Source organism: Ammospiza nelsoni, chromosome 7 (assembly GCF_027579445.1).
Source record: "Ammospiza nelsoni isolate bAmmNel1 chromosome 7, bAmmNel1.pri, whole genome shotgun sequence".
Taxonomy (NCBI): Eukaryota; Metazoa; Chordata; class Aves; order Passeriformes; family Passerellidae; genus Ammospiza; species Ammospiza nelsoni.
The window spans coordinates 34,614,869-34,631,232 of NC_080639.1; the positions used below are offsets into that span (position 1 = coordinate 34,614,869).

At 40.3% G+C, this 16,364-nt stretch overlaps 1 protein-coding gene across 1 annotated transcript in view; it reads right to left on the reverse strand.

Annotated features, from left to right (window-relative positions):
• Positions 1-515: 515 nt before the first annotated feature.
• The window catches only part of LOC132075810 (von Willebrand factor D and EGF domain-containing protein-like), a 172,621-nt gene continuing 156,772 nt past the window's right edge, over positions 516-16,364 (reverse strand). The window contains exons 26-28 of the mRNA XM_059476517.1: positions 9,710-9,805; positions 7,913-8,008; positions 516-667 (exon numbers count right to left, since the gene is read on the reverse strand). Coding sequence (XP_059332500.1) covers positions 516-667; positions 7,913-8,008; positions 9,710-9,805 — 344 coding nt within the window. The remainder of the gene's footprint in view (positions 668-7,912; positions 8,009-9,709; positions 9,806-16,364) is intronic.

The following is a 16,364-nucleotide window of genomic DNA, read 5'->3' on the forward strand; positions in this document are numbered from 1 at the left end:
AGGAGCTGTAGTTTATTAGGAGAATGTACTTGTTAAAAAAATCTATACCGGAGTTTAATTGTGATATTAAATTCTAATTACCATTAACAAAATTAAGTGACTATTTGAATAGAGTTTCATGCTTTCTCTTAATGTGTTATGTAATTGAAATGAAAATACATTGATTTTTGCCTCTGGCCTTCTAGTACAGGTAAATGATGGGGCAGCCTCCTGTTTGAGAGCTGGAGGTTGGACAGCCAGGACCTCTGACAGGAATTGTGTTTGTGGTTTGGGCAATGACTGTGGCTGAAAAACCCCACTGCTGTGATGGCCAGGTCAGGCCCAGATGTGCAATAGCCATTCTGGTAGTCAGACAGGTCTGACTGAGGGTAAGGCATAAAAAAGGGGGAAAAAAGTTATCTAGAACTTGAATACTGGCCTAGTTTGCAGCTGAGCAGTCATTCAAGTTCCTTTCAAATATTCTCTAACCTTATTTGCATCTTCCATAGGGTTTATTCATTTACCTGTAGGCTGTTTCAGTTATATCTGGTTATTTTTGTTTCCACAAGGATCAGTGGCTTTGGGCCTTGCCTTCTTCTCCCATGCTGACCAGCACAGCCACTTGTGCAAGCACAGACATTTGGTCTGATGCATCTGCTCCCAAATTGACAGTTTTGCTCACAAAGTGCCACAAATGAGAAACAAAATTCTTTAGAAATCCACTTATTCTAAGTCTCATAGTAAGCATGTGAATATTTAGAAATATTGAAAATTAAAGATGGTTTGTCACAGGCTTCTCATGCCTCTGTGTCTCATGTTTACAATTTTTAGTTTTTCCTTTTTTTTTCATTTATGGGGGAAAAAGAAGACTGACAAAGTCATGACCTTGGCTCAGCTGGAAATGGATCAGTGCAAGGCCTAATTCTGAAAGCCAGGATACATTCTGGGCGTTGATGGTTGGGCAAGATTTGGTGCCAAAATTGATTTTCTTTTGTTCCAATTAAAATAAATTACAGCTGTTAAAAGAGCTGACCTCGAGCTGAGATGAAAGAATATGTTAAAATATGTACTCCCAAAGGTGATTCTATCACAATAAATAAATAAATGGGAGAATTTGGTGAACTTCACACCTCTGGAAACCAAATAAGAGCATGTGATTTCATGGTCATAGAGACTTAGTAATGAACTACTTATCCCAAGGAAAAAAACCAGAGAAATATTTTATCTAGAGCACCAATGCATTTATAAAGGTCCATCAATTTGAAGATAGTCTGTTAATAAAAGAATCAGTGTTCTATTATTTTTTAAGAGAGAAAAAAGCAATTAGTCAAATTTCAGCTGGTTTCTCATCCTCATTAGCAATTTTCATTGTTATGACATTGTTTTGGCATAGAGAAAAAAGAACAGCCAATTCAGAGGGCACCAATTCAAGAAGAACACACATCACATAGTATTTTAATTAGATCTCTTGAGCTAAACCTTCTATAAATATTGCCAGAATATTGTATCCTAGTTTCATGCAGTCAAACTAAGTGTCTTAAAAACTGGTCAGATGTGACTCAACAAGTGGTTCCTTATATTTTCTTGTGTAAGGAGTACAGGAAGCTGCCAACCACACTGAGCTGAAAATAAAGTAGACTAAATAATAAAATGTCTGTGAACAATCTCCTTCATGATGGAGCAGGATGTTCCATCAGATTTAAATGAATTTGCTGTATTCCTATGAGACTATTTGTCTTTTTCCTACAGATGATCAACATAAAAAAATTAAGGGGCTGAAGGATCAAATGCCACAATTTCAGTTTGTTGCACTTAGGTTCTGATTTAAGTTCGTGCAAAGTCTTTGTGCTGAGATCTGAAGTCTCAGAGATAGACCAGGGCAAACTTTATTATGGAACACATTGTGGGATCCTCAGGCAGCCAAAAGTGATTGTCAGTGTTAGAATAATTGTTTTAATGACCTTGGGTGCATGGAATGACCTGGAATTTGTATTGGGCTTGTTCTGTCAGGTTGTTATGCCAGTGAGGATTTTTAAATATCTCTAACAAACTTCACAGCTATGGGGCAGAGAAGCAGAGAACCAGGTTTGCTGCCACTCTACACATCTTAAAGATGAGAGTCTGTAACCAGCTTGGCAAAAGAATGTTTTTATGATCAGGTAGTGAGAGCTCATGCTGTGGTGTCAAAAGCACTGCCCCAGAGCATGTCCAGAATGAGAACACACACAGAGCTGCATGTGCTGTGGCCTGCAGGTGCTCCTTTGGGAAAAGCCAGCTGTGCCAGAGGCTGTGGGCTGTAGGACTCCAGTGACCTGGAGCTGGGAATTTGCCTTCCTGGTCTACGGGCTCATTGATGTATTCCTGCCTCTTTGCAAAGGCAAAAGTGCTGGTTTTTGAAACAAATTTTAAGGAGGAAACTTGGTTTTGTTTGGTGTCTGTTGCAAAAATCTCCCTAAGGTACAGAATAGTGAACTGCAAACCTCAGAATTTCTCCTTTTTTTTGAGAGGGCAGGGGGCAGGTTTGAATTCTGGGTGTGGAGGGGGCAGAGGAGGAATGAAATCACACTCAGGCTAGAACAGGGAGCTTATCATGTCTGGAGTGCTACTCCAGCTCCTCCAGGAACCTTGAAAAGACAGAATTCCAATTGGAAAATTAGAGTTTGGCTCACTGGAACAAAACCATTTCCCAACAGGGATTGCATTGTACACAGAAAAGGCTCCTTGTGCCCCAGCAAGTTTTGTTCCACTGTGTGGTAAGCAGGAAGAGAGAGACCTGTCTGTGTTAATAATATTAGAGAAAGAATTGTGTATATTTCTCTTATTTGTTTGATATGAATATTGGCTGCAGAAAAATGGAAGCTGGGTTTCCTTTCATCTTGGTAGCAGATGAAATAGGAACAGGTAATGCAAAGAGAAGTGGATTTTCTACAGATCCCTATAGCATCTGGGGGTGTTCTGGTACACATGGGCATTAGATGAAGTACCAGGATTTTGTTTTCTGTCTGTGATTTCCCTGATTCTCAGTATGTGAACATTTTAAAAAGGGAAAAATATTTCCTCCTTTTTTCATCCTTTTCTTTCCATCACTCCCTGTTCATCCCCCAGCTTCTTTCTGTAGTGCTCAGAAAAACAAGAGCTCAGTTAGGAGAAAAGTTAAAAACATTTTGGAGGAAAATTGGAATTGACATCACAGAGGATAATAACAGAGCTGAAGTTCAAATGAATATTTCATAAATGTATTTACAAGGGATGCTAAGCCACTAAACACTAAAAATGGCACCAGCTATGTATGCATTATCCTGCACAGATTCAGCAAAGTCATTTAACAGGCTAAGCTTATGTTAAAATTATAATCAATAAATGCCAATTACAGAAGGAGTTTTATCCCTGCATGTTAAAAGAACTGAGCTATAATTTGCATGCGAATGGCATTCTTTTCAAAATTATTTGCCTTTTTTTAAGGTTTGGAAGGGTTACAGAGGAAAGCTTGAGGAAATCCTGCCTAGGATGGTGTTCAAGGCAGAGAGAGAGAATGGGAAGAATATTGAGGAAATTATAAGGCCATAAGCTTGACACTTATAACATGCAAATAAAGAGAAGTTATTCTGAAGGGCAATGAGGAGCCAGTATGGGTTCAATAATATTAGAACAGAAGACAGCAGCATGAATTTTAACGATGAACATCCTTCACAACTATAACCTTCTTATACTTTATAATTAATTGTTAGAATTGCACCTTGATCCTGCATTCAGAGCCTTGAACAGCAGACCTGTACCCCTGGCCTGAAGCCTCCTGACTTTACTGAGCTGTGTTTTGGGTGTATCTGTCAGGGTGATCAGGTTCTGCTGCCAGATGTTCATTTCTTTGGCCCAATGTTTCCTTCTGAGTCCAAGAAAAAAAAGAGAGATGTGAATTACCAGCACAGGAGGCAAGGAGAAGCCACAGGCATGGAGCTTTTAAGTGGTGTCTAATATGGAATAGGAATGAAATCGCTGATGGGAAAACATAGTGACCCTCCCTTTCCTCCCTTTTCTCCCAAGTTTTTGGATATTTTTGCAGCCATGGAAGATAAAAACAGAGTCACACAAAAAAGCTTCTAATGGAAGAACCCTACACTAATAAAGCTGCACTTTTCTATAACTGAGATGCTTTGAATATTTCAAATTACTTTTTTTAACCTGTTCTTCCAAAAGGTTATTTCCCTACATTTGCAGTACAGTCTGAAAATTGACCATTATTCCTTAAACTGTGCCCCTCAAAGTCACAGGTATTTATCAAGGCTAACGTGTGTATTCCCCCACACACCTTATTTATTGGGACAAATGACCTATTTTATTGATTCTCTTTCAGAAGCCATTCTGTTCAGTTGCAGATGAGTGGGGAAGAAAACTACTCTTTTGACTGACCTCTTTATATACAGTCTGATAAAGGAGGACTATTGTGTTTTATCCATTATCAATGTCTACTGAAAGTCACTTTTGCTCTTGCCAAGCTCTCTAGTTGCAGCCAGGGACCTGTGAAACTGTAAATAAACTTTCCTGCACAGATGTCTCTGCAACGTCATTGTGAGTTTGACTGATTTTAGCATTAAGAAATCATAATTCACTGCATGACATGGAAATGCAATTTCATTGTGCAACGTTGCAAAAGAAGCAGAGTTTCTGCCTGTGTGGTTGCATCTCCAAAATGTAGCAGAGCTGCTCCAAATTTTTTTTATAAGCTCCTTGTTACCTCTGATATTACAGCCCATTCTAGCTCTCTGAGGCATTTTCAAAATATTTTAGACATAAAATTATTCTGCCTTAGACATTGCCAATCTTCATTGCAGTAGAATGAAAAATCTGTTTCTAGGATGCTGTCAATGGGTTTGAAGGGCTGAAGGGTTGAAACCTTTTGGGTTATCACTTGTGGTAGAGATCTATGTCTTTGTTCCTGGTGAAATGTAACAAGAAACTCTGAGACATCAGTATTTGAGGCTGAAAATAGTTAAATTATTAGAGACCTTAAAGTAGAGAATGTTTTGTCTTTTCTGGTTTAGCAGAAGGCTGAAGGAAGAAAATGTTTAGAGAGGAATTATTGTGGCAGCTGCTGCCTCCAAACATCTTCTTGAATGGTCCATGTGGGCTCAGGCCTGTGTGAGTTAGAAACTGAACAGATGGAGGTGATCTGGGACTCTTATGAAAGATAAATCAAAAACTAGATATCCAAGGTGATTTCTTAGTATTTGTCCATTGTTCCTTTTGTTGGCTTAAGAACCTGCTCTGGCTATCTCAGTATAAAGGACTGCAACAACCTGTTCCATCTGGGACATGTCCAGAAAATAGTCATGGAAGTCTCTGTGTGTCCTGTGGTTTAGTCACCCTCCTCATTGTGTTAGGAAGCCAGGGAGGAAAAAATGAGGTTCAGGGTGTACAGGAAACCTGTGTCTGCATTTCCATCACCATCCTGATAAGGGCACTCAAGTGAATTCACAGTCTGAAAACAAAGAATGAAGCTGGGATTATCTGATCATCTCCTACCCTTGAAAAAGCCCCTGGGAAACAATCCTGCCCTAATGGATTCTGGATTACAGAGTGATTGATGAAAACACCTATCCTCTGAATTGTTACTTGTAGAGTGAGATGGAATATTTGCATTATGAAATGGAAACTATTGAGATTAACAAAATTCAGATAATAAAGATTAATAATTTAAAAATATAGAATCAACAGTATGAACCAAAATATTCAAATACAGTGTAAAAACCTGTAGTTTTGATTTAAGTTAATGTCATAGAATAAATAAATATAAATATGAAATAATATTATCATATAATAATAGATTATTTAATATATAAATATGAAACAATATTTTAATATTCATCAAATAATTTTCATGAAATAACATTTTCATATAATCAAAATATATTTTAAAATTTCCTATCTGAAATGATATTTTCATATAATGACAGCTACTACTTTCTTATCTTACCATGTGAACATTTTGCTCCATTGTTGAGTTTAATAGCCAGAGTCTGTGGTTAAAGGGGTGCAAATCTAGGCAGAATTCAGCCTTGCTGATGTTACAGTGGAGCACAGAATTTGGGAATACACATCCAAGCAAGACAGGGGTGCTGAGCTCAGGGAAACCTCAGGAGCTTAAATGTGACAAAGCAGTTTTGCACAGGGGAGTGGGGTGGTGAACCAAAGAGCTCCTTGCCAGAAGCTGAGGGGTTCTGGCAGAGCCTCTGGGTTTGGCCCACGGTCCCTGTGCTGCTGGGAGGTGGGACAGAGGCCAAAGCAGTACAAGAGCAGCACAAACACCAACCAGGGCTTGGTCCCAGCCCTGCCAGAGCTGAGGAGGAGATGAGCAAGGGAGGCAATCAGGAGGCTTCTCATGTTTAGACAGATAAATACATTTGTTCCATTGAGTCCAGGGTTTGAGGGAATAGCCTCCCATTAAAACATGAAACATGACTCGCTTTCAGGGTTACACTTCCATACCTAACATCTGTGAGGATGAAGGTTTTCCTGTTCCCCTGCCTCACTGTGAATACCCTGGAGCAGCATTGTAAGGCCTCACCATCTGCTCTCTGACAAAAGTCTTCTCTCCTTCTCTTTAAAAAAGCAGAAATTTGGGGTTGCTGTGGGACCTGGGAGTTTCAGCCAGACCCTTTTAGGACAGAAAAAAAAAAAAAGATTTAACCTCCCACTATGGGAAGAAGCAGTAAAATCAGAATGACTAGCAGATGAAGGGATTTGGAGCAAAGTTTCAGAGGTTAGATAAATCTATAAAATGTACCTGGCTTGTGTGCCTGCATAGGACAGCAGAAATTGTTAATGCTAGTCCTACTTGCCTTTCACAGGAGCAAGCACAATTTGTTTATTTATTTTATAAACTGAGTCAAGAATATGCCATCAATAACTTTAAACATTCCCATGTTTGAACTAGAAGACAGCTGGCACAAAGAAACAATTACACAGCCATTGGGAGTTAGCTGACAGAAGATTTCCATAAGTAATTATGCTCTGTGAGTGTGAGGGAAAGGGAGATAAAGGAGATAATGCCCTTTACAGGGGATAATGCCTTGATATTTTCCTCATACCCTTTTGCTGTAAAGCTAATGGCAGCCACAAACTGAAGTGACCCTGGATGTAATTGGCAATAACAGATCTCTTCCCATTCCAAGTCTTCCAACCCCACCCAAATGGGAATACTTCCAGCCACCTTGGTCACTCTGAACAAGCAGAATTTACAGGGTCAGCCTCTAAAGTCAGCAGACACACAGAATTTCTGTGCTTAATGCCACTTGGGTATAGAGAATGGGTATTTCCTTTTCTCCTTGACCTCTCCTTTTTACCTTGTATTTCAAATGATTTAATTTAAAAAGTACTTATTTTGTCTGACAGGTTGATGTCAGCATCCATGTAAGAAAAAAAGATGAGTCAGGCCTCTTATGTTGAGTCTAGAAATGTGTTTGAAAGAACCAGTTTTACTGGCAGCATAGGACAGTTCTGACAAATCAGAGGAAGGATTTAGGTGCTAATCATGTAAGGGTTGACTTACACATAATAGAATCATTGAATCTTTTAGGTTGGAAAAGACCTTTAAGGTTGACTTTTACATGTAATAGAATCATGGAATCTTTTAGGTTGGAAAAGAAGACCTTTAAGGTAGATTTTTACATGTAATAGAATCATGGAATCTTTTAGGTTGGGAAAGACCTTCAAGGTTGACTTTTACGTGTAATAGAATCATGGAATCTTTTAGATTGAAAAAATCCTTTAAGGTTGACTTTTACACATAATAGAATCATGGAATCTTTTAGGTTGGAAAAGACCTTCAAGATGACTGAGTTCAGGCACAAACCTGACAGAACACACACACAGAGGAGAAAATGCGACGTGTAAAAAGCTGAGGTGGTTACAAGGTGCAGGAATGAGGAGCACTCACGGGTCTGGCAGAGCGTTCCCACCCATCCTGCAGGGCACTGGCAGGTGTTGGGACCCACACACTCCCCTCCATGGAGACACCTGTGCAGGCAAACAGCTGGGAAGGAACATGGAACAAGTGAGAGCATGGATGGGATGGGTCTCTGTGCTCAAGAGCTGGTGAGATGTCACCTGCTAGGCTTTATTCCAGGTGGCTGATGTCATGAATGAAATAAAAATTTGAACTTTTTGGGATAAAGTAGTTAATTAAATTGAGAAGTGTGTACGTAAAGTTAAATGTTTGTTAATACAAGTAACTAATTCTAATTGGTTGTATGAGAAACTAATGCTGTCGTGTATTTACGGAGGGGGAGTGGAACCAGGGAAAAGATAAAGTGGCAGTCATTGTACTAGCTAGAGGCAAGGTTGGAGGAATGATCAACCAATGAGAAGTGAAAATACCAAAATGATTGGTTCAGAACCATCCAAGCTATAAACCAATTAAAGACGGAAAGAAGGGGCCTGTCACAACATGGATCCTGAGCACCTCAATCAGCTGAGTTGAGGGGTTTTAAAAGGCCTGAGGTCCTGGACACCCAGGTCTTTCCTTGGAGCCAGTTTCCCTGGAAGCACCCCTGCATTATAATTATAGTTACTAAGTTGTTGATACAAGTCTCTGGCTTATCCAGGGGCTTTGCTTCCAGTTTTTTGGTTTTGCAATAAACAGGCTTACCTTGTTTTTATGCAACAAGCCTCCTCTTTGTTCTTTAAGAAATTTATTTTTTAAAGCCTGTTCACAACAGCTGACTTCCAAAGGAATGGGTGTGTTCTGTTCATCACATCATCAGTATGATGAGCAGGAATCTTTGCTATTTTCTTCTTAAGGAATTTATCTCTGATAACTGTCTACTGGGAGACTTGGCATTTCTAATGCTTAGCTCATCATCAGCTAAGAATAATCTCTCTGTGATACATTAAAGCACTACATATTCCATGTAAAAAACCAAATATTTTCATGGAAAAGTTTGATATGTTTATTGCATGTATTTTTTGTTCAGAGATCCTGAAAGAGTGAGTGCATGATCTGGTGTATATGTATGAGAGACACTTCCTTCCTTCAGCATTTCTGAATAAATTATTAATATTATAAATTCAAGCCACTAGTTCTGAAATCATATTTACTAGCAGGACCCAAAGGGTAAAAAGGCAATATTTTAATCTGGTTTACATACAGTATGTCATCTTGATTATAAATTTATTCAGTTTATCTGTCAACTTCATGGTAATGAATAGCCATGTAGGGAAAAATATTCCTTGAAAATATTTTAGGGTGAGAGGTTTTTTTTTAATTACATTTTTATGTAACTGTAGTCAGAGTTACAGGGTAAGAACACGTCATTCTCCAAATTATGCACCGATGACCTTGAGAGTACATCAGTTTGGAAAGCTTTATAGCAGGCTTTAGATAGTTCTGTACTTTGAAATACATGACATTTCTCAGCAGAATATAACAAAATATGTGAAGCTGTTAAAACATAAAATCAATGCTTCAAGTTTAATACTGTAAAAATGAATTTCCATAACAAGATGTATAACAGAGCTGCATGAAGCAGAACCAGGGTTCCCCCACACAGCTTTTTCTCCTCTGCAAGCATCAAGTGTTTACAGCATTTTGTAGCACCTGTACTTAAAACTGTTATTTCTTCAAACTGCTGAAACAGCAAAACAGATTCTGTGCTGGTTTTTAGTATTAGAAGGTTGCAAATTGCTGTTGACTGGGCTAACGAATATAAACTTTGATGGGAGCAGGGGTGCTTACGTTTGCTGCAGTGCTTTCCCCTCCAGCCAGACGGGCAGTCACAGACATTGGGGTGGACACATCTCCCCCCATTCATGCACGAGGGCTCACACACACCTGCAGGAGCAAACAAAGGAAGAATGTGGGGCTGGGAAATGAGGGAAGACTTCAGTGGAGGCTCACTTGCTTCCTTGCAGAAGATTAGTTGGCTTGTAATTAAAAAAAAAGAAACAGGGAAGTGGTTTGGAATTGAGAATCTGAAACGCAGAGGCTTGATAGATGCCAGAAATCCTTATGGGAAATGCTGTGTCATGGGGAAAACTTTTGGTGGCAGATTCTTTTCTGAGAATCTTTGTAATCAGAGTGTCTGAATACAAAGATTCTCAGAAAAGCAAGAGGACAGGCCAAAGATTGTGAGAGCTTTCACTTCCATATGGGAAAATTCCTCCTTCATGTTCTCAGATGTTCTTATAGATAAGAAAAGCCTTGATGAAGATGGATTGTTTTCACACAGTTTTGGGTGCGATTTTGCATTCAACCAAGCAAAAATCCTAGAGATCTATTCTTTCACTGCTCTTTTGAACTATTACTTTTTAAAATACTTACCTTTTTACTTTATTCTTTTGTACAAATAAGATGTGAGAGCTGAGCTGTTCTTTCAAACACAAGAAGCCAGATGTGGTTTTTGTTGACTTCATGAAAAAATTGAATAGCTAGTCTTTGTGTCTTTGATTAAGTTGTACTTGTCAATGTTGTTTTAGAACATTTAACATTAAAATCTCACATTTCTGGGAGGTCACACAGCCTGCTTTGATATAGGGAGGTGCCATAGGCAGGTACCCAAATTCCTCCTGTCCTGCCTCTCCTTGCCTGTTAAGGTAAGTGTAGAAGCACCCATCATGGGCTGGGTAATTCAGAAACATGGCAGTGCCAGTATGGTGGGAATGGGAAAGATTTGCATTTTACATGGAAGGAGGCATCGGATAATTGGGTGGAGTACAAAAAGCTGTGTAACACAGCAAGTGGCTGCTCTGGGCTAGGAGAGCCAAGTCAGGAGGAGTTTGGCAGTGAAGGTGTGAGAGCACATTTGTGCCCAAGGGCTCCTGCCATGTCCAGAGCTTTGTTTGCACAGTGGAGCTGGCAGTGACCCCTTCCCACCCGTGGTAATTGTTGCTGTTCCTCCCTGCCTGCAGGGATGGGAGGCTGTGGGACACCCAGCTCCTCTCAGCAGAGCAGATAAACCACAGCAGTGCCTCCATCAGCCCCCAGGTTGTGCTGCCTTTGTGCACATCAGTGGGTGTTAATGCTGCAGCAATCCTGACTGCAGGACCCTGCATGACCACAGTCCCCCCTCAGACCTCTGCTGTAGGAGCTGGAATCCTGATAGAGCCCCAAAATAGGGGTGATTACTAAAAGACAGCATGCAAAAATGCATTTGCCCTTTTATTTGATGGGAGAATAACCTTTTGTTCCTCTCTCAGGGATGATCAGGCATTTTTAAGTAGGTAGATTTAGGTTGCCTAATTATTGCTGTGATGCAGTGAAATATTGCTTTTGTGGCACTTTGTGTGCTGGTCTCTCCTTCAGCCCAGATGCTGCTGCTGCTCTGGCAGCTTTTGGAGCTGTATTGCTGCTCTTGCTTGGCTGCTGCATTTGCATTTCACTCTGTGCCAAGCCTCCTGGACCCCTCAGCATCCTGACCTGCCCTTAGGTGGGGCAGGCATGGCCAGAATTGTGGGGGCTGCTTGGACCCCAGCCCTCAAACTCTCACCCTCCATTTCCTTCCTTCTCCACCTCTCCTGATCCATGCTGCAATCTTGGCCTCTGCTCACTCAGGCTGACAGGGATCCACTGTTCCTGCTGAGCTGTTAAAAAATGCTGCAATTACTGGTTCAAACCTGCATGAGTTCAAAGGGTCGTGGCCTCCATAACTCTGAAATCACTTAATCTCTTATTTTCCCTCTTCCTTTTTCTCTCCCCTTTGATCTCACATCTCCAGTCAGAGATTTTTGATCCGCAATCTTGGATCAATTCATAGTTCAATTATAAAACAGCTCAGACATTTAGAATTTAGAAAAGATGAGCCCAAACAATGAAGTTTTGTTCTAGATTTAAAATCACTTTGTGCTTTTTGATATTCATGGACCATAATGTCCCCGGCACTAACCTGCTCTCCTAAAATCACTTGAAAATCTATAGATTTTGTTTTGAGATAGTCTGAAACTTGGACAATATCTTAGAAAGTAAAATCAAGAAAAGGCAATGAGGACAGCAGCACTTGTTCAGATGGATTTCACCTTTTCTTCTTTCTTTTGTTGCTTACATTTTCTGTATATTTTTAACCTTACACAAACAATCACATTCCTGTTGTTTTTTTTTTTTTTTTTTTTCCTTTGTACTGACAGCAGACCCAGCTTCAGGGAATCAAATTAGTAATTCAGCAATGGTTTCACCAACAGGTGAGGTCCAGTCTTGATCTGAATAAAACACATAACTTCAAACTGACTTTCAACCTTCCATTTCTGCCTGTTTTTTGGTTCAGTTGCCTTACGAATGACCAAGTAGCTATGAAAATATAGCATGAACTGCCTTTATTACTTATGGCATCTCTGACTGCAGGGATAAATCCAAAGGAGTTCAATTCAAAGTGAACTGAGGTTCTAGTCAGTACCAAACCTGTTCTGAACTGGAGGAGCACTTTTGCCTGCCTGTGAAACTCTCTTTTTGCCAAGGAATTCACCTTTAGGTAAATGAATGCAGTGTTATCTCTCCCCTTTTCCTTCCTGACACCTCCACCTTGTCCTGCCTTTCTTTAACTTAAGTACAACTCCATCTCAATACCCATCAGGCAGACTTCAACATTTGTTAATGATAACTAGTTTGGATCCTTTTTGGTCCCACTCCTTGGCCTCTGTGGAGGAGTTCCAATTTCAAAATAGCAAACAAAAATGCTAGAGCCTCTCACAGGAAAACTAAATAAATTATCAGACACTAGGAGAGCAAATCAAATTATTGCAATCCTCCCAGGTACTGGCATGACTTTGAAAAGACTCACTTATTTTTTTTTTTTTTGCCCTCCTCTTAAGAAAGCCCTGGCATATTGACCCAGAGACTGAAGGGTTTGATAAGTTTTCCATCTCTCTTGGGGACTGGTCCTAATGCCATGGGTATAAACACATTTGTGTGGTGCTTCTCAAGCCTTGTAATGTGCCGCAATTCTGTAAGGCCACCATTTACAGCTCAGAACCACTTCCATGATTTTCTGTTTCCCTGAACTGGTGGATTAGATGGGATAAGCCACGCTGACGGTGATGATGCAGGATGAAGGAGCAGTGTGGTTCTGTGCTGTATTTCAGGTTGAAGGAGTGGTTTTGATAAGGTAACAAGCAGCTGCAGGTGTAAAGATAAAACACAGGTGTTGCACAGAGCATCACATAAAACAGGCACACTCCTCCCACACACTGAAAGGCATTCACAGCTTGCTGAGTTTTCTGTTTAATGCAGCAGCTATTTCTCTTTGATGGCTTTAATGTGTTTTGACCTTACAATCACTTAAAATTTCCTGTGACCCTTTTCATGGCTTATCCCCTCTAGGCTCACTTGACCCAGTGAAGTGCTTTTTGAAACTCTTTTATCAACCTCCATGAAGCTCCCTACCAAACTCTTCACCCCTAAAATCTCCAAGGTATTCAGACCTTCTGCCTTGTCAGCCAAAGAGAGGAACTTGCCTGCAAAATACATATTTCTGTAAATTACTAAAACTCCTCAACACCTGAAATGTGTTTGAAGTGAGCCTTGTTCTCCTGCTGTGAGTAGCACCAGCCATGGACACCCACAATTTCAGTGGCTTCTGCTGCCTGCCTTTGTTCCCATTGATCTGCAGCAACATTCCTACTAAAATGTAAACAGTATTAAAGCAAAATATCCCTGTAATGCAAAGCCAGATGGGAATGGGGGCAAAGTTAAGCACTGGACATGCTTTGCTGGATGAAGGGTCACACCATTGACCAGCAGTATCTGCTGACCAGATACAGAGATTACAAACAGCCAGACATGCCCTCCAAACCTCCACTGCTTCTGTGGATTATCAAAAACTTTCCTAGTTTAACCTAAGCCACCTTTAGACAAAAGGAGCTCATTACACTGTTTCACACTAGAAGGAGATAATAAGTACTGAAAAGCTTTTAATTTTGCTGAAATAAGACATATCAAAATATTAGAATAAAGAGATCTTCTGCAATGTTTCAGGAACTGAAACATCCTTGTCCTTTCCTGGCCATGAGACTGCAGAGACTATTTCTTTCTGAATCAAAATTACCTGTCATCAGGTATCCTGAGCCAAGGCTCTGATGAGGAGACAGTGAATCAGCCTGCAGTGCTGATTAGATGTAGTTTTCAAAATAGCTTTTCTTTTATTTTTTTTTCTCTCTCTCTTTTTCTTTTTCCTCCTGTGGAAGCTGAGTAAATTGACCTGCTTCTGGGTGCATCCTGCCTTTGGATGGAAGAGAGAAAATAGCCTCAAGCAGTAACATCTGTGTGGGCCAGCCAAGGCAATGCATCAGGCTGTATCTTGCTGACAAAGAGCACAGAAATGCAGCCAAAAGAACACCTACTGGTAGATACTTCAACTTATCCCTTAAGCCACCATCCCTGTGCTGACATTTCTGGGTGATTCACTGGCCCTGCTTTTATTTCTGGCTGGTGTTGGTTTTGAGCTGATGATTTCTCTGTGGGTCCAGTGAATATTTCAACTTGTTCTATTGCTCTTCTGTGGAGCAGGGAGCTTGATCAGCCTCAGGTTTGTTGTTTTAATGTTTGTTTCCTCCTTGCTGCTTAGTGGTTACCTTGATTTGGTGTGACATCCTCAAAAGCAGAGAGCTGGAGCTGGGGAGATACAACCCAGTATGGACACAGAGCATGGGACAGATTTAAAAATATCACTGACTGCTCTTGCCAGGGAAATACAGCTGGCAGAAGCAGAGCTGTGGACAAAAATGAAGCCAGTAAATGTGAAAAAAGTGGATTTTGTGCTAAAGCTAGCCCTTTCAAGTGTTTGTAGGTACAATATATCACCTATTGATAAAACAAAATGAAGGTGGAGAAGCTCTGTGCCAGGAGTGGCATGACCATGGCACTGTGGGGATTTTGCTGATCCCTTTCACAGGACACAAACTGGAAGGTCAGAGCAGCAGTTTCACCAAATTGCACAGTTTAATTGATCCACTGGAGGAAGGCACTCCATCCCTCTGTGTACCCTATGCACCCAAGGAGCACTGCTGGGATGAAACATCATCCTGACTGCCGAAAGGGAACAACTCTTTGGATTCTTCTAGGCTCCAAATAAAGATTTGATCTTGCTGAGTGACTCTCAATCCTTTAAAATAAAAAAAAAAAAAAAAAAAATCCCCACATGGGTGTGTTCTGGCCAAAAAAAGATGTTTCTAACAAAGGGCACCATTGTTTGGATTCTACTGGCAGGAACTAGTGGAGGTAGAGAAATGTCATTCACCCTTTAGAGGGTATAACTGATGCTCCACAGATCATTAGTGAGATGGATGTACCAATATTTCTGCTGCTGTGAAGGTCCCAAATGCACACAGCTCTGAAAAACACGTTATGGATTCGGGACACCAGCAATTTCTAGTCCCCTTTTTTCTGCTTCCAAGGGCAGTGAGGAAATAGTTTTGCCCATGCTGAGTTTTAGGCACATATGTTTTCCCACAGCTTGATTTTATCTCAAATTCCCCATCTGTGTTGGTTTGGGTTTGTAAATAAAGGAATAACTTTCTCTGCAAGCTCTGTCTGAGTAACCTCAGATGTGTGATCCATTGAATGCCAGTAATTATAGGCACAGATTAAATTTTAGGGAGAAAGAATACTTGTCATGTAATAAAATTCCGAATTTTGTGCAATGCTCTAAAATTTGGATCCTTATCCATATCAAGCTACCAATCATTTTGAGGTTTGCTCACCCTATTTCTCGCTTCACGTAGCTCTGACAGAGATGCAAAGCACTTCTTCAATAAATTATCTTTCTGAATAATAAAAAATAATCTGGTAGAAACCTCTGAGGGATGCAGTGCGGGAGAACAAATTACTACAAGACACAGAGGGAGCTGTAAATGTAATTGTGATGGTTGTGGTGACAGTTTGCATTTCTAATATATTCACTTTACCACAGAGCTCTAACAATAGGAGTTAGTTTGCATGACCTAGCACACATTTCAGGAGAAAAAAATGGTCAGAAAAATTGCAAACCATATAGATAGCAGTGCAATGTCAGTGCTTTGCCTAATTATGTCTGGGTCTTCATTCTGATGTGTACTCTGATATACTTATGGGGCCTTTTAGAGATATTAAAGCAGGAAATAAATCTAATTTAGTTATTAGTTCAGTAAAAATGAGAAAAAATAATTACTGCTATATGGAAAAACTCCTCAGCTGCCAGGCTGCACTGCCAGAGTCAGTGTGTGATGCACTGCAACCCTGTTTGCTCTCAGCAGCTGAAAACATCTTCTGTCAGCCAAGGAGGATCCTGATCTCTCCATCTCCACCTCCAAAAGATCCCCTGGGTGTGATGGTGTTCACAGGGGCCCCAGGATGAGGGAAGAGATGAGAATGTTGATTCCATGTTTCAGAAGGCTGATTTATTATTTTATGATATATATTACATTAA